Below are 19,190 nucleotides of genomic sequence, written 5' to 3'. Positions count from 1 at the left end.
GGAAAGCCGGAGCGTGGGGAACCACGGATTCGTACCTTGATTGTCACTTTAGAACACGCAATAAGGGCACTTGGAGCTGATCAAACGATAAATACGGCTGATAGGAAAATTAGCATATACAATACACATACATATATATAGAATGTATGGTCAATCTTTTCCTCTTTTATTCGATAGTACTACGTCGATCACTACACAAACAATACTATGATCATTCCAGCAGAGGCACAAGTAGCTTCTCCACCCATTTTCACTGAAGACGAGGAAGTCGTCTTGGAAGAGGAGGATGTCGAACAACCTGATCTGCGTCGAATCGCCACACATCTACATGACCCAGCCTCCACAGCTACGTTGAGCGATGATCAAGCAGGCACAACTGCCGGACAGACTGTCTTATCGCATGATCTGGAGAAGGGGGAGGGTCGTATGGTAGTGGATTTCGCAGAAGGGCATTATGAAGACCCCAAGGAATGGTCGAAAGGAAAGAAATGGTAAGTTTGACACTTCATCTCCTATGCAAGTTGCTGATTGCAAGTAGGTTTGTCACCATTGCAACCTCTATACTTTGTCTCACAGTCGCTCTTGGTTCCGCTATGCCCACTGGTGATTTACCTGGAGCTGCTGAAACTCTCCACGTTTCCAATGAAGCTATCTACCTTACTATTGCCCTTTTCGTCGTTGGTTTCGGTGTCGGTCCTCTTCTGTTCGCTCCATGTAAGTTCCTTCTTGACAGGTAACGGATAGTAGCATTGACCTTTCACCAGTATCTGAAGTCATTGGACGGAAGACAGTCTACTGCATCAGTATTTTCTTTTATTTCATCTTCACCCTCCCGTCATGTCTCGCGCCCAATATCGCCACAATGTTGGCTGGTCGTATGGTGAGTCATCGACCTGCAATCCCTCCAGGCCTTGCTGATGAAGATTTTTAGATCGCCGGTATCGCCTCTTCGGCTCCCATGACCAATGTGGGAGGTACCATTGCTGATATCTGGTCGGTTGAGGAACGTGGTATTCCTATGGCTCTTTTCAGTGGTATGATTTTGTGAGTTAAACGAAGCGGTCGAGAGAGACCCCCGCTGATGCCTTTTTTAGCATGGGACCTTGTCTTGGACCATTGTTTGGTGGTTGGATCGCTTACAAGACCGGACAATGGCGATGGATTTACTGGGTTTTGTTCATTTTTGTCGGAGTCGTCTTCCTCTTCACGCTCGTTATGCCTGAAACTCTCGCCCCTGTCCTCCTACGACGGAAAGCCAAGAAACTAAACAAGGAGAACCACGTTGACTCCTATGTTTCGAAACATGATCTCCACCACGTTCCCCTTTCCACCACTCTGAAAACTGCCATGATTCGACCATTCATTCTCATGTTCATGGAACCCATTATCTTGTTCATGAGTTTTTACTTATCTTTCGTCTACGCTCTGCTCTATGCCACTTTCTTCGCCTTCCCAATTGCTTTCGAAGAAATTAGAGGGTGGAATATGGGTACCACTGGCGTTAGTTTCGTATCTATCATCGTAAGTTGTCTTTTTCCTGTCATTGTAACATTTGTGCTGATTTCAGCCAGATCGGTATTGCAGCTGCCTTGCTCTGTATGCCCTTTCAAGAAAGAATCTACAAAAAGGCTTGTCGAAATGGTCAAGTCCCTGAAGCGAGATTGTACCCCATGTTACTTGGTTGTGTGTAAGTACTCCTGTATGGGTGCTGTTCAATCTCTAATGTAGCCATAGCATCCTCCCAATTGCTCTTTTCATCTTAGCTTTCACATCGTACCCTGGAATCCACTGGATTGGACCTTGTGTCGCTGGTGTGCTTTTCGGATTTTCAATGGTTATCATTTATATCTCTGCCAACAGTGTGAGTTTCCATTATTGTATGTCTTTTTTTTCCACACTTTTACTAACGTCAAACAGTATATTGTTGATTCCTATGCTTCTTTCGCTGCGTCAGCCATTGCTGCCAAGACACTGATGAGGTCTCTCATCGGAGCCTCAGTTCCTCTTTGGATCACTCAGTTATTTGTGAGTTGTTAATGACATTTCACAGGCTGGAATCTAACTAACTCTTTCTTCAATCAGCACAACCTTGGGTTCCAATATGCTGGTCTCTTTTTAGCACTCATATCTTGTGTTATTATTCCCATTCCTTGGGTCTTCTTCCTCAAGGGTGCAGCTGTCAGAAAGCGATCAAAGAGAGCCGAGAAGTCTGGTACCAATTAATGTATGAAGAAGAATCTCACATAACTACATATTATATTTTACACTTATAATTCGCATAGACCTAATCCACATAGACCACATTGACTTATTATGCATATATACCATATCAACTGGCACAGCATATTACGACTTGTCCCCAACAAGGTCCGTCCTTCAAGACGCGATGGTGTAGACACCTAGGTGTCTCACTGCGTTCAGTTGGCGTTCGAGGAAGCTAAACATTCGTGATACGTTCGGAATGCGTTCGGAATGCGTTCGGAATGCGTTCGAGAAGGCGTTGTGATAGTTATACAGTGCAGAGCACCCATACCCAACCCAAAATGAAAAAAAAAAAAGTCTCAAAAATTCCAAAATTTCAGCCAAAGACTCCTCTCGTCGAGAAAATGCCAAAAACGAGGTTTTGGGTCAATAGCGGACATCACCGAACGGCAGAATTTTTGGCTCCTGGACAAACTATTTTGACCATTCTAGATGCAGTTGTGCGACACGAAAGACGCGACACGATGCAGAATAAAAGAGGGTATCATCACATCATACTGCTGCCATGTATAAATTTCTGGTCTTCCAAAGATTTACAAATACATATACATGTCTTAAAAAGCACATTATTCGGAGACAAATGCCTTCATCAACATCTAGGCCCTTCACCAACCCCATCAATGTTGACGACAGTGATGATGATCTCGTCAGCAATGGCAGTAACAATGATGACAACATCAGCAAACCTGACAAGCTCCGATGTAACATGATCAGGAGCGATCATGCCTTGTTTTGCCTGATCATGCAAGATCAAGTCCCATATTGAAAGTCACCGTGATCAGTAAGAGTAGCCACCTAACAATGCACTCGAATGTTGCGATCATGCCCAATCGTGTTATGCAGTTGCCTGATCAAAGGACGAAATGCATGATCATGTAACTTAAGAGACATGATCATATGGGCAAAATGCAAGATCGGATGGCTGTTCTGCCTGATCATGATATATATGAAGCATGATCTTGGAATGTATGCATTATGATCAGTAACAATAAATGCATGGTCAGGCAATAGGGGTCATAATCAGGCAATAGGGGTCATAATCAGGCAATAGGGGTCATAATCAGGCAATAGGGGTCATGATCAGGCAATAGGGGTCATGATCAGGCAATAGGCTATTTGATCATGCAATTAGACTTATGATCATACAATCCCTGATTTGATGCCTGGGGGCGATTGTTGGTTCATGCAGTGTTATCCATTTATGCATAGCAATTTCATTGATGTGCACACCATACTCTGCTCTTATAAATACATATGCTTAAAGCATACAAATGTACAAAATGGGGTTTGTTAAACTCCAAACATTGCCCGGCGGGTCTGAGCATTACGATCTGTCGACCTACCTCTGTGGATAGCAGCATCGTTGAGGGATTGCAAAAGCGCAGATTGCCTGTCATTCATCGTAAGCCAGTGAAGGGTGCAGTCATCCAAGCATACTTCTCCTTTCTTTCTATAATGATCACGAGCTTCACAAAACCTGACGATTGAATATTAACAAAGATCAAAAGAGAATTACACTAAAGTTGTTGATCACAAACTGGTTGTGGCAAGATGTAGTGTGAGATTCGGCAGGCTGGGAGCCTAAGTGATGGTCAGCAATTGGCTATGAGTATTCCAAATTTCAGAGCAAATACCTCACAGTAATACACCACTAACAATGTTCAGGACCTGATGTTCAGGAGTTATGTTTCCTTCAGCTGGAAACAATGGTCAGAGGGGGGAGGGGACAGGGAAGGGAGATATCTCATGGAGAGTGTTTGAAATCGCTCAAGGTCGAGCAAGTGTTGTGGAAGCTTCTACAATGAGACTGTTTCAGATCTCACTGGTGCTTACTGTGGAATGGGGACCATGTACCATCCGTAGCCTTCGAGTTGCCCTTTTTCTTCCCTGTCTTTCCTGTGCTTTTTACTGAGTCTGGAATCCTTGTCATTATTATCGATATCACCTTCCAATCTCTTGTTTGATCAATAGCAGTAATGCCTGATCAAGACTTCACCATGACCTAATCACATGATCATGCAAGATAATGCATCAGTGCGAAGCAATTTGTAAATGATCATAGCATGATCATCCCCACGGCCAACCCAAAATGCATGATCAATTAAGCTATTGCCTGATCAGGTATTATCAAATACCCGCCAAACATGATCAGAATTGGAGGATTTGATTTTTGTCTGACAGGTTTGCTGATGAACAGCAACAGCAACAGCAACAGCAACAGCAACAGCAACAGCAACAGCAATAACAGTGATGACAGTGCCCACGATGATGACTGGGAAGATGCAGAGCAAGATGAAGACGAGAGCTTCCTGGAAGACATCCTTGACAGATTGATTCTTTTCGATGACTTTGATGATCCCGATTTAGAAGAGGGCGAAAACAAAAAAAGGACAAAGATGAAGGAAAGAGAGAGAAGAGCGAGCACCTCCGGCAGTCCAACATGGAGGCTTTCCTCATTTCTGATGACTTTCAAATCGGTCAACCAGTGTCGAGCGATGAGGACGGAATGGGTGGAGAGGATTCTAAACCCCGAAATCAAGCGCTTGGAAGAGTTGCAAAAGACGAAGGACCCGGAATATGTTCCAAAGATGAAGGGAAGGGACGAAATGGAGCGATCGAGTGACTGCAGAGTCCAAGAGATCCCTTGCAAACATGCACGAACAGGGTGTGGAAGGTATCACCATTCAATAATAAATGCGGAAAGTCTTCGCTGACCAGAGCTATCAGGTCGACAAGGCCTCAAGCATGCAACCAAAAACAGTTCACGACACCTGGCAGACCGCACCATTCGAGATAATGCACAGAAGCGATGAAAAAAAATCGAGGCTAATGGCTCAAGCATCCAAAACTTCTTCCGCCATTCTGCGTGGGAGTGCCGGTTCTCGTCCTGCAGTTGGCAGGCCCCCGGAAGAATTAGTGAACAACTTTATTCCACCCATTTCCTCCGCTTCCTCCACTTCACCAAACAGCTTGCATTAGCCATCGGACCCCCAGGCCCCAACTACTCACGCTTTCCAGGAATCGTCTCTTCTCCCACTGTTGGACAACCAACAAGTTCTTCCCATCCCACAATCTCGAACCCATTCTGCACAGAGCAACCATGTTACAGTTGAGGCCTCAGGCAGCACCAGCAGGTTTTCTTCTTCTGCAGCGGTAACTCCTATCACAATGGCAAGTGCTATGCCTTTTTCTCCTTCTGGTGCTTCTGAACCAGGCGCCTTATCTGAGAGAGGACAAGACGAGGATGCGGACTATGTGGAAGTGGGAGATTCGGATGAGGATGAGGAAACATTTGAAGAAACAACACCAGGGAGGGATCTTTCCAAGGTAGAGGTCACAAAGGAAATGTATGACAAGATTGAGAACTTATTGAAGACGAGTCTGAGGCGAGAGAAATCTTTGAATATAGCCTGGCAACATGTAAATCAATGTCCTACCATCCCACAGTCATAAGATTCTGATGTCCTTTAGGTCAAGATCTATTATCAAATGCAGGCCGTCCTGACACTCATACAGAGGGGCTGGACTAAAAAGGATGCTAGCAACCATGTTGCTTTAGGTTCTGCTCCAACCAATGGCAGTGGTGCCTATGTTGCCCGATGCCTTCGCAGTTATATTTCCTTCTATCGACGTTATGACAAGCTCCCGGAATCCTGTCGTGCAAGCGACAACTCTAAGCGCTCCTTGTTGTTTAATGAGCAATTTCGTAAGAAGTTCGTTGAGTTTGTTGATGACCTTAAGGAGGTCTGTCTGTCTGTCTGTCTGTCTGTCTGTCTGTCTGTCTGTCTGTCTGTCTGTCTGTCTGTCTGTCTGTCTGTCTGTCTGTCTGTCTGTCTGTCTGTCTGTCTGTCTGTCTGTCTGTCTGTCTGTCTGTCTGTCTGTCTGTCTGTCTGGGGTATGACATGCCTAATTATGGCTGGTATGTCTAGTATGTCCTTTCAGTGTTAGTGTTTTAATATTGGTACACCTTCGGACCAAGGATGGTAACATGCCCATCCAGAAGAAAAGTTGTGGTCATGTCATCATGGTGTCAGATTTCATTCTTGAATCAACTGGCACCCTTGTACTAAGGGACAATGACAGCAATGTCATCCAAAGGGCTAAGAAGATTATTTGCCCTGGATCCAATGGTGATAACTGGTGGACGGCTGAGGACGTCGTCAAACAGGTGAGTTTACAGACATGCTTTCTGGGATAGGTACTGAATTGTCTGGCAATTTCCCAGGCTATTGATTCCATAGTGATTTTTAAAAAATTATTTCCAGACAAAGTCGGTCTATGGGTGTATGACAAGTCCTCTGCACATGCCTCTCTTCCACCTGGAGCCATCCGTCCCTTTGCCATAAACCGTGGAAATGGTGGGAGACAAAAGAAGAATTCCAACACTGTAGTACCGGAGAATGTGCCAGAAGGGAGCATGAGGAATCAGGTGCAGGAGATGACAACCAAGGACGGGTTGGTCAAGGGGTTAGAATAGGTCCTGAAGGTGATTGCTGCTGTGTTATTCCAAAAAACCTATCTGGCTGACTGATAGGACAGGAAAGAGGTTACCAGACCAATGGCATCCGCTCTAAGTGCAGCCCTGTCTGTGGAGCTGAGACTTCTCAGGACTGCTGCTTAGCTCGGATGCTCAGCTGCCAAGGCGATGTCCGCTCCCAGATTTCTATGCTGGAAGCAGTGATTACTTGCCATGGTCATCTGTGCATTTTTCTACCAAAATTCCATTGTGAATTGAATCCAATCGAAATGGTATGTTGTCCACCTTGATGAATATCAGACAAGTCACTGACTGGATATCAGTACTGGGGCCAGACCAAATGGAAGTATCGTGATTCTCAAGAGTCAAAACTCACCTTTGCACATCAATGTGCTTTGGTAAAGAAATGTCTCGATGATTACAGCCTAGAAACGTTGAGGAAATACATCAACAAGGTGTGTACCATGTTCGTATTCTTTTATGAAACATCTGCTGATATGTGCCATTCACAGGCCTGGAGGTTTATGTCTGCATATCGAAATGGCCTATCCTATAAGGCTGCTGAGTGGGCAGTACAGCAACAAAAATCACACCAGAAGGTGTCAGCCAAAGCTTACTGGCATCTGGGTGGAAACTCTCATTAATAATTAATGACTTCCATATGTTTCGTATTCCTTAGATGCAGGCCATCAGTTCTCTAAGATGAATGGATAAGGATGTTCTTGAAATTAGAGACAGAGAGTAATAAATTGTGCTTCTCATGTCATTTTTTAAATCTCCAGCTAATTATCAAGAAGCTTCCTTCTATAAATATGCTGGGGGCTGTCTCCCAGAGCGGAGAGATCCGCCGGGATATTTCCTTAAAAGCCAGATTCTGGGCTCAATTTTACTCTGATTTTCAAAATATTTTGACCATGAACTCTGTCCCCTCATTAAAAGGAGTGTTTTGCCGGGATCTCAACCAAAAGGTGGCCATCACTGAATGGTGGAATTTTGGGTTGGGTATGGGTGCTCTGCACTGTAATTGGATCTGGATACATGAAACTAGCACTGGTTATATGCATATGTTTCACTAAAGAAAGAGAAAACTATAACTATGCAAGCCAATATTATATATGTATATAAGGAAAGTAAGGAAATTTTCAAGGTGAGATGGGGAATATTAATATAATACCAGCCACTTCCAGTTGTGCCCTCAGCATGCTCATTGTTTATCCAAAATCTAGCATGATATTTTGGGCATAATACATCACAGGCAGCCAAGTTATGATGATTGCTGTTTGTTGTTTGGTTCAAGGGGCTGTAAAACTTGGGGCACATCACTGCCTGTGAGAGGATCAATGGAGGACGGTGCGGTTGGTTGAGTGTGACTGAGGATGGACAGTTGGAGAAGGAGGGTCTCCAGGGTGTTTAGGGACAGGGGATGGAAAGAGGAGTCGTTGGGATAGGTGAATTTTAGAGAAATAAAGGCAGTTAAAGCAGTTTATAGTGCAATAGAAGGTCCAGGAAGCCATGGCATGAGAAGATACATATAACAGAAGAAGAAACATAAGAAAAGTTCTGGAAACTGGAAGGTTATTCATTCTCGAATGACGACAAATGAAACGACAGTGGCGGCAATATCTGCCATGCATATGGTGGCTATGAACGAATCCATGCCTTCAGGCACGACTTAGGCATGGCCATGATTTTTTTGGCAACATTTTTCATGTCCATGGTTCAATGCATGCATGTCTGAAAAGGGTATAGGCATGTAGAGCCAATTTTCGTCTACATAACAGTGGCAGTCAAATGGGGGGTTGTGGGGGTCATGAATGAAAATGAAGGTGAAACGTGAGGAAATTTTAAAAGTGACACAGGGAATGTTAATATATAGAGATAGAGATATTTTATATATATGTATGTATGAGGAATGAAACAGAAACCCATCAAAAAGTGCCAATACAGAGATCACAAAGGAGTCCACTGCCGCATTTCGGCACCAAATCACACCTGCCAATGTCATCCAATGCATAGGAATAAATCTTACCATGGATGTAGGCTTGACACAAGCCCCTCGATGGACATTGGCTCGTCTCTGATGAGTGAAGTTCTGAGGAGGGGCTTGTTGCAAAATGCAACTTTTGGCAGGGACCATCAGGGTGAATTTGGCCTTTCGACCATTTCCAAACAACCATTGTTTATGCATATGGAGGTATTAAGACATAACATTTCATAAGACGATATTGAAGAATCAAGCCTTTCTTCCTAGGGACGAATATTTGACCTTTAAATATCCCAGTGTCATGCATAATGATCATAAAGTTCATGTTTGTAACAGATTTGATTCTGTTCTTGCCATGTAGAGTCCTTGGTTGGTAGCTGCGATTATTAATACATAGCCTCTTAATAACACATGAGTTCTACTGGTCATCAGTAATTTTTCTAAGTGAGGCAGTCTGTTGGTGTCTGGTATAGGGCAGAGGTATATTCGCTTGGGAAGATCAGGCAAGCTTATATACTAGTGGAGTAAGTTTATGTCAAAGGTGGTGCAAGGTAAGACGAGAGTGAGCACTGGGAGCTCAAGGACCTTTCGCAAAGTAACTTATGAAATATTGATCTTCGAGGGGAAGAGGATCAAGATCAAGGACAGAGCTCCCCTTTATTTGCTTCTACAGAAATCTATTTATATCCTTCAATGTCCAACTGGACCTTCTTATCTGAACAGATCTTGCCTTCCTATTACGTAACTCCCTCCTATGATATCTTATCTCTTCTTCTTTGTGCAGGCTCATGACAGTCGCCCCCCCCTTCGAAGATGGTCGCTCCATCATGCCGTCTGTGGCTTGTTCTGTTGTGTACTTGTAACTAAAATTTGCTGGAGCTATGAAATAAATTTCTATGAACTGGTCATGAAAAATGTGGCTATGCTTTGATCTATCTAGAATGAAAAATAAGATTGATTGGGGAGTCAGAAATCTATGAACAGTTTGCAAAAAATGGAACAGAGGATTGAGTTCCAAGTAGTGGGGTGTCTGTGATCGCAAAGAATGTGTGTTATCAGGCATATGCGAAGATAAGATCGCTTTTTTGGGTTGGGGATATGCGCTGTGGGTCCCCTGAAAGATCGGCTGTTAAGGGGGAGACGGGGGAGGAGGATTTTCGAGATATAAAAGGACAGGGATTTGGTGCAAGATCACCAAAGTTTCTCTATCTGCCAAAAAATCTCATCTGCCTATTCATCTTTGATCTTTCCTTCATGCCTGAATCTACGTTTCAACCTAGCCTGATGAGTAACAGTTGGTGTCTCAATGACCCATATGAGATTATTCGACAGTTCTGCACAGAGAATGCGTCGGTTGGTGATAATACAGCTGATGTGATAACAGACAATGGCATATCAGTGGTTGCCACATCTGCTGTGTTGCCGAGTAGTTCTGACAACTCCATCAGGGTTTTCTTTGATCAAGTACATGTGCTAATGTTGACAACGTGTTTGTAAGGTGCTAATGCAGAGTGTTTGAATAGGATTTCGCCTTCCCATCAATGGGATGGGCCCCAGCGATGCATGATAGTGGAGTACCAATGGAGACAGTGGGGGATTCTGTTCTCTCGGCTTCACTTCCTCGACCTGTGGATCCGCGACTACCATGTTTGCAGGATGCGGAGTTATTCTTTGGTGTGGAGGGGGCTGTCGAAGGGGTTAAGGAGAGGGAGAAGACCTCAGATGAGGGGTATGTACAATGCCATCAGGTGAGGGTAACTGTTTGGGTTTGTGCATGACTCAATTGAGAAGCTGATGGTGTAAGGCGGCCCTTCGCCGGGACCAGAGGAGGTGTAGGGTCGAAGAATGCCAGAGGGCACCAGTGGTTGCACTTTGTGACCAGTGCCATGGGGTTGGTGCTGAATGTCAGGCCTTCTCGTTGTCCTCGACTTGTGGTCAGTGTACAGTCAAGGGTGTTATTTCTTCTTCGTCTTCTGTGGTCAATTCCACCCCCAGATCCCACCCAGTGCTAGGAACATCATGCATAGACATTCGCTCCACAAGGCCATTGAGATATACTCGTTGGCGACAAAAAGGAGCCCAAACGACGAAAAACTAAACAAAGAAACTGAGGTAAATCGGAAAGGCTAGAAGAGAGAACGGTAAATGAAGCAAAATATGGAAGAGCTGTGACAAACTAAGGTAAATCGGAACAGAAGCAAAGAAGAGAGTGGTCATGACAGAGGTAAAGTAAATAGTAACAGGGAAGGGATGGTGGGTAACTTTGGAAAAGCAAGTCTGTAGGTAGAATATAGGTGACAAGGTGAAGATGAAATGAATTAGAAGATGAAGATGATAGAAGCTAAGCATAAAGACAGACTCAGTTGAACGATGGACAAGGGACAGGCACTCAACTGCACGGAACCTGCCACACCCATCCTCCACTCAATAACTCTGGCTAATGCTTTAGCCGCCCATTCACTGTTCGCATAACACCAGCGGGGGTAGGGCTTTGGATGTGGTGAGTGTTTTGATCGGTGATTGAAAGTGTGCCAGCTGATGGGTAGGGTAGTCGACAGGCTGGGTGTCACGAGCCTGCACAAAGAAGAAGAGATAAGATATCATAGGAGGGAGTTACGTAATAGGAAGGCAAGATCCAATTCAGATAAGAAGGTCCAGCAGGACCTCCAGCAGGACCTCCAGCTGGACCTCCAGTTGGACCTCCAGTTGGACCTCGAAGGATATAAATAGATTTCTGTAGAAGTATATAAAGGGGAGCTCTGTCCTCGATCTTGATCTTTGTCACGATGTTATGCAAGAATCGCACTCTGCGGCGTCTTTAACCGGGCAACGGGATATTATTCCACCTTGTCCCCAAAGTAACCAAACAAACCTCCACCTCAGATGACTGTGATTTATCGCCCGATTCTTGCAAAATCAACAGAGGCATCTTTCGGCTTGCCTCTTCTTTCGTTTCGCCTGGTCAGCACTCTCCTCTTCTTCCCCAACACTTGGTCAGTGTTCATTTCCCCCCGGTCCGACAGCTCTGTCCCCGCCATGAGTTAGCGATAACTTTCTCCTGAGAGAGATGAGTAAGCAGAAGGAAGGAAAGGTATATAAGAAGATAGCTTTTCGTAGTTTTCATAGTCCCCAGATAATCAATACTGTTGTCCTTTCTCACTACCTTGCCTCCGAGCATTCTTTTCTTTTAAGTCGCTTCAGTCAGCCCTTAGTCCAGCTCCTGCTCCTTCAGGCCCTGGCTATTCCTCCTTCTAAGTCCAGCTTCTGTTCCGTCAGCCTGGCAATTCTTCCATCCAGCTCTGCTAGGCGTGAATCCTTCACTTTCATTCATTGAGTTCTACATCATCTGAGTTGAGCGCTGGGCAGCTACGCTGACTGACGTGACACCCGTGACAATCTTCTTCCCCTCGAAGATCAATATTTCATAAGTTACTTTGCGAAAGGTCCTTGAGCTCCCAGTGCTCACTCTCGTCTTACCTTGCACCACCTTCAACATAAACTTACTCCACTAGTATATAAGCTTGCCTGATCTTCCCAAGCGAATATACCTCCGCCCTATACCATATGCCAACAGACAAGTGTCAAGAGGTATATCATACATATATCTCATCGCTTAGTTAAACTACGGCTTTCTATCTCGTCTCCAAGGCCGGACCTTGTTGGGGACGAGTCGTAACACCAACTGGAGGTCCAGCTGGACCTTCTTATCTGAATCGGATCTTGCCTTCCTATTATGTAACTCCCTCCTATGATATCTTATCTCTTCTTCTTTGTGCAGGCTCGTGACATGAGGGGAGAAGGTAACTGGTAGAGAGCTCTGCTTACAGAGGAGAAGGCAAGGTACTTGTGACTGTAAGGTCGGAAAGGAAAAGGTTGAACACAACAAGGATGAAAGAATAAAGGAAATTGTGTGTCAACCTTTCCATGTACTTTTGCCTTCACTCTCGAAACCAATCGCGACCTAAGCTCCAGTAAACACTGGGGCTTGTGGCATGAAAAATCAGACAAAAAACTCGGACTTAGGACGAGAAAAGGAAGAGAAAATAAGAGGAGAAAAAGCGGAAGTAAAATAATGCACGTGACCTGGAAGGAAGAGAGCGGATGCAAGTTGACGCGCGTGACTTGGAGGAAAGGAGCGGAAGTAAATTGAGACATGGCTCGGAGAAATAGGGGAAAAATAAAGCACATGACTTGGGAGAAGGGAGAGTGGATGTAGGCACTGTGGGTGCCTCACTGCGTTCAGACAGGGTTCGTTGAGCGTTCGAAGGGGAAATGAGGTTCGAGAAAGCGTTCGAGGAGAGCGTTCGTAGAGGTATAAGATAGTTATAGTTGTCTGAATGGACGCAAACTAGCACGGGAATATGCATTAAGTTTGCTAGGTAAAAGGAGAACTATAACTATGTACCAATATATATATATATATATATGAATGTATGAGGAAACAAACAGAAGTCCATCGAAAAAAGGGGCAGAGATCCGGCGAAGTCCGCTGCCGCGTTTCGGAAGCAATTTGCCGGCCCTATGCATGAGAATAAATATCATGCATAGGATAAGGCCGGACAGAGCTCGATGCCGCGTTTCGGCGAAGTCTGAAAGACGCGTTTCGGCATCAAATCTCACCTACCAACATCGACCAATGCATAGGGATAAATCCTATCATATGGTGAGAACGAGTGGTGGTAAGGGCTCTGCACTTACACTCTCCCCCGCCCAGATGAGAGCCAGGGGAAGACTCGACCGGATCAAAGAGATAAGGAAAGAATTAAGAGATAAGGCAAAGGAACGTAAAATTGAAAAGAAGGGAATAGGGGCAAAAGAACGAACGATCACCAGGCCGTGGGGACTGCCAGCGCCCCCCTGTCAACACGTTACTTTCCAAATCCATCCACGTTGGAAGGACTGGGCAGGAGAACACTCTGTGAGAAAGTCCTGTTAATTTAGTCTTGCTGAGCGCAAGCCAGGGAAAAAAACCAATAATGGCCAAAAAACCCACAGAGAAACGCAAACAGCCCCCAGACACTGATACAAAGGAAAACAGGAGCAAACAGGAAGGGGACTCACAAGGCCAGTTCGTCGTCGCCTATATATTCATCATATAAGGCCCGGAAACCATCGTGTGTACGCAAGTCGTCGAGATTCCTCCATTGACCATTAGGACCGTCGCCGCTGAGTACTACCCGGAGTTGTCTATGACCGCGATACACTCGATCATCCAGGATTTGAAGAATGCTGCGACGTCCAGTGTCCGATTGGTGGGTTACCAGTGATGTTTGATGAAACCTAGGCGATGACAGATAAGGCTTAAGGAGATGACCATGGAATTTTGGGTATGTCCGGTCATTCATGTGAAGACGGTAAACTGAGAGGGCGGGGTTAGCTCCTTGTACCTGGTAAGGCCCCTGGAAGCGGGGGAAGAACTTAGCAGTGCGATATTCCCCGTCTCCAGCACGAAATTCCTTCAACCTATTTCGTGTATCCAACCACACCCAATCCCCAACCTTGTAGACTACTTCCGGACGGCGATGGCGATTGGCCTGGACGGCCATACGATGTTTCGCCAAAATGAGGTTATCGCGGGCGTCGGCGAGCGAGAGGTCAGTGCGATCCGCAGCGAGAGTCCATTCAGCCCGCGTAGGTGTAAGTGCAGAGCCCTTACCACCACTCGTTCTCACCATATGATAGGATTTATCCCTATGCATTGGTCGATGTTGGTAGGTGAGATTTGATGCCGAAACGCGTCTTTCGGACTTCGCCGAAACGCGGCATCGAGCTCTGTCCGGCCTTATCCTATGCATGATATTTATTCTCATGCATAGGGCCGGCAAATTGCTTCCGAAACGCGGCAGCGGACTTCGCCGGATCTCTGCCCCTTTTTTCGATGGACTTCTGTTTGTTTCCTCATACATTCATATATATATATATATATATTGGTACATAGTTATAGTTCTCCTTTTACCTAGCAAACTTAATGCATATTCCCGTGCTAGTTTGCGTCCATTCAGACAACTATAACTATCTTAGACCTCTACGAACGCTCTCCTCGAACGCTTTCTCGAACCTCATTTCCCCTTCGAACGCTCAACGAACCCTGTCCGAACGCAGTGAGGCACCCACAGTGCCTACACTTTTTTTCAAACTAGCCTTTCCCACGAATCGCAATATCTACGATGCCGCCGAAACCCACTAAAGGAGCAGTGGAGGACTCACCTTCCGAATCCCCTACTGCAGCGCTTTTGGAGTGCCTTGTTGGCCGTGCCCAGAAGCAGGACGACACACTCGCACTCCTTACCGAGTTACTGCTCAAACAACAAAAACAGTCAACGGTTAAAGATCGGTACAATCCTCGGGGTCTACCTCTACCTAAGCCCTCAGACATTCCCCGTTTCCAAGGTCCCCTGGGGAATGCAGACAGCGTATTGACCCATCTTCATCGCCTACAACAACTACTTCGAACAAACGGCTTATTGACTCCTTCTGATGATGAGGAGCTTGAGGCGCGAAGGCGAATTACTGTAATTGAGTTGGCCAACAATTCGATAGACTGTGCTGGCTTAGTTGGTTGGGTCGAACACGAGGGCCGCCGTATGGAGGAGGATGGGAGGAGTACTTGGCAAGACTGGTCAGTTGCTTTCAAAGCTAAGGCCATGCCTTCACACTGGGAGTATCGGGAGTCTCGTACCTTATTCCGTCTCTCACTTCAAGAGATTTCTCCCGATGCGTGGCGAAAATTCGACGATGCTGTTATTCTTCATCGCAGCCATCTTCACGGTACCCACCACTATCCCCTCGACCACGAAATTGCTCGCCTTTACCGTGCTGCTTGTCCCGAGCGCCTTTTTCTCCGCCTAGTGGATGAGCCCGGATTCCACACGAACGATTTGGATGGTCTACGTGTGTTGATTAGCAATCATATTGAACGAATCGCACATGAAGATGCAGCCTCTCAACACGTACCGCGCTCTATTAAGACTCCTGCTTCTTCCGCCTCTCGATCCTCGGACTCTGCTCAACTTCCTCAGCTGGTCAATTACTATTATGATCCCGCCCACCCGCTCCCTTATTATCGTTCGCCAGCCGGTCGGTACATTCGTAATGTATTCCGCCAAGAGAACCGTTGTTTCGACTGCCGCAAGATTGGTCACCAACACCCACAATGCCCCAGTCGTACGCACCATACTCAGCCTAAGGTGAATCAGCTGGAGACCGAGTTAACTGCTGGGGATACCACTTCGGCGTACCTCACTCTTGCGCAAACTATTCCGTCAGCCGCCGAACCTATTCAAGACTCTTCGTACGCCCTTTTCCACCCTCTTCTTGCTATATCCGTTCCGATCCCGGCTGATGACCTCTGGCCAGCTCGTCTCATTAGGCTCCTAATCGACACAGGGGCGTCCACGACCTTCGTGGATCCAAAGCTGGCAGCGAGGCTGGGATGGTCGGTGAAGACAAGTGCCGTACGGATGAGAGTTAGGTTAGCTGGCGGAAAGGCGGGTCCCATAGTCACCGATACGGTTATCGGCTCGTTTTCTCTAGGCGACAGGATGTATCAAATAAACGGTGTGGTGATGGATTTGCACGGAACGTATGATGGTATCTTAGGGCTTAACTTCCTTGCTCGGCACGGTTTATTGGCGGATACAACCTCCCTTGTTCACCTATTGGAGGCTGGAGGCGCGAACCTATCTGCGTTAGGACTGCGAAAGGATGACGCGTCCCCTTCGGAGCTTGTCTCCGCTACTAGGCTACACCACACGGAGATCCACCCAGCAACTCCGCATGCGACCGCGGCCGCAGATTCTCACAGTCTGACAGACGTCCTGCGTCGTCTCCAGGCCGAGTTTCACAATGTCTTTTGTGATGACCTAGGCGACGTACGAAACTTCCCCACCATATCAAAGACCAGATCGGGTATCCGTTTCGAAATTAATCTCAAACATGGCGCCACTCCCAAACACTCGGCGCCTTACCGCGTACCCGAAGCCCTGCTCCCTCGTTTCCGAGAGATGCTGTTAGAGCATCTGAATGCAGGTCGTCTTCGCTATTCCAGTTCCCCTTGGGCCTCCCCGGCGTTCCTCGTGTCCAAAGGTAATGGCAAATTCAGAATGGTCTGCGATTTCCGCGCTCTGAACAATGTCACGGTCCCCGACATGTACCCTATGGGGAATGTCCAGGATATCCTCCACCGTGCCGCCAGGAAGGGCAAGATTTTCGCAAAACTTGACTGTAAGGATGCCTTTTTCCAGACGCTAATGAAGGAGGAGGACATCCCGAAAACCGCTATCACCACTCCTCTCGGTCTCCTAGAGTGGGTGGTAATGCCTCAAGGGATCCGGAACGCACCGGCCGCTCAACAGCGTCGCATTAATGAGGCGTTACAAGGTTTAACTGGGGAATGTTGCGAGGCTTACGTGGACGATATCATCATCTGGGGGAAGGATGCGAAGGACCTGCATGATAATATTGTGAGTGTTCTTTCCGCCCTACGTCGAAGTGGTCTTCGCTGCTCGCGTGAGAAGTCAAAGCTGTTCCTCGACGAAGTAGCGTTCTTAGGCCACATCATCCGCCCCGGACAGATTCTGCCTGACCCCGCCAAAATCGCACGCGTCGAGCAGTTCCCCCTCCCGGTCAATTCTCACCAACTCCACTCGTTCCTCGGTCTCGTCAACTACCTTCGCGATTTCGTACCCAACCTGGCCGACCACACCGCCGTGCTTCACGCCACTCTTCCTCCGAATGCGGCGGCTGAGAAAGCTTACTACAAGGCTGTCAAGATGCATAAGGGACACCTCCCCGAGGGATGGACTGGTTGGAGATGGTCGTTCGGCCCTGCGGAGAAGGCGGCCTTTGAAGCGACTCGACGCGCGGTGAGTACTGTCCCCTGTCTTGCCGTTATCGATTATGATGCTGTCAAAGCGGGAAAGCAGCAGGTTTTCCTATTCACCGACGCTTCCAACACAGGTACTGGCGCTTGGATTGGTGTCGGTACCTCTCGGGAGTCCGCCCAGCCCGTGGCCTACGATTCGCGCACTTTCAATAGTGCACAACGGAACTATCCGGTACACGACCGTGAGCTGCTGGCGATTATTAATGCCCTCGATCATTGGCGCCCTCTGCTATACGGCATTCCAGTCCACGTCTACTGCGATCACTTTACCCTTCAATGGTTCCTAGGTCAACGTAATCTCTCTCCCCGTCAGCTTCGGTGGCTGAGTACTCTGAAGGATTTCGACCTCCGCATCGAATATATCAAAGGGGAGTTCAATACTCTCGCCGATTACCTCTCTCGTCATGCTCCTTCGGACGCCGCCGAACCTGCCGACCCCTCTCTGGATCAATCACCGGTTTCAGTTCATGCCACAATGACATACGAGCCCACTTTGGATCCGGACACCCTTCGCGCGATTGCGCAGGGTTATCAAGGTGATGTATTATTCAAAGAATGGCTTGCTGATCAGTCTACTGCTCCAGGTGTTACCTTCCATGATCATGATACCCACCGACTTCTCCTCGTTGACAACCGCTTATGCATTCCGGACGTTAATACACTTCGTGAGGAACTTATGCGGCAAGCCCATGAAGGCACTGCTGGGCATCTGGGAGTGGAGAAAACCATGGAGGTACTTAGGAGTGGATACTTTTGGGAGACAATGTCCAAGGATGTTCGTGAGTTTGTCCGTGCGTGCCATTTATGTCAACAGGCGAACGCACCCACGACGAAGCCGGCTGGCCCCTTGCATCCGCTTCCGGTCCCACGCGATAAATTCGATGATATCGCTATCGATTTTGTAGGACCACTCCCTTCTTCCGGCGGACATGACTATCTTCTCACGATCACGGATAGACTAACCGGGTTCATTGAATTGGTTCCGTGTTCTACCAGTAATAACGCTCGCGACCTCGCTATCGTGGTTTGGGACAGATGGGTTTCTCGCTATGGCCTCCCGCTCTCTATTACGTCCGATCGCGATACACTATTTACCTCACGATTTTGGACGACCCTCTGGGAGCAGCAGAACGTCAAGCTCAAAATGTCCACGGCTTTCCATCCGCAAACCGACGGCGCCTCGGAGCGTACGAACAAGACGGTAGTTCAACTCCTTCGTAGCTGGGTGGACCGACATGGCAAATCTTGGGTTAAGTACCTTCCTCGTGTTTCCCAAGCCATGAATAATACTGTCAGACGTTCCACAGGTTTCTCTCCAGCACAACTGGTCTTTGGTCGCCGACTACGTACCCTTCCAAGCCTTCCCCGACCTCCCTCCTTCATCCAGGCGTCTCTTCCTACTGTAGGCACTGTGGGTGCCTCACTGCGTTCGGACAGGGTTCGTTGAGCGTTCGAAGGGGAAATGAGGTTCGAGAAAGCGTTCGAGGAGAGCGTTCGTAGAGGTATAAGATAGTTATAGTTGTCTGAATGGACGCAAACTAGCACGGGAATATGCATTAAGTTTGCTAGGTAAAAGGAGAACT

At 47.0% G+C, this 19,190-nt stretch overlaps 1 protein-coding gene and 2 pseudogenes across 1 annotated transcript; 2 read left to right on the top strand and 1 right to left on the bottom strand.

The window, feature by feature from the left end:
* Nucleotides 1-140: 140 nt before the first annotated feature.
* Nucleotides 141-2,328, top strand: CNK00540 (hypothetical protein). The gene is made up of 9 exons (XM_567617.2): nucleotides 141-491; nucleotides 539-714; nucleotides 765-880; nucleotides 932-1,044; nucleotides 1,095-1,521; nucleotides 1,572-1,687; nucleotides 1,735-1,861; nucleotides 1,918-2,025; nucleotides 2,083-2,328. The coding sequence occupies exons 1-9, from the start codon at nucleotides 208-210 to the stop codon at nucleotides 2,221-2,223; spliced, it is 1,608 nt and encodes a 535-aa protein (XP_567617.1). The 5' UTR covers nucleotides 141-207; the 3' UTR covers nucleotides 2,224-2,328.
* A 9,175-nt stretch (nucleotides 2,329-11,503) lies between these two features.
* Nucleotides 11,504-12,118, bottom strand: CNK00530 (annotated as a pseudogene).
* A 2,330-nt stretch (nucleotides 12,119-14,448) lies between these two features.
* On the top strand, nucleotides 14,449-18,990 carry CNK00520 (annotated as a pseudogene).
* Nucleotides 18,991-19,190: the final 200 nt, after the last annotated feature.

Source organism: Cryptococcus neoformans (assembly GCF_000091045.1).
Source record: "Cryptococcus neoformans var. neoformans JEC21 chromosome 11 sequence".
Classification (NCBI taxonomy): domain Eukaryota; kingdom Fungi; phylum Basidiomycota; class Tremellomycetes; order Tremellales; family Cryptococcaceae; genus Cryptococcus; species Cryptococcus deneoformans.
The sequence above is the reverse complement of the archived record's forward strand: the minus strand, read 5'-3'. Positions and strand labels throughout refer to the sequence as shown.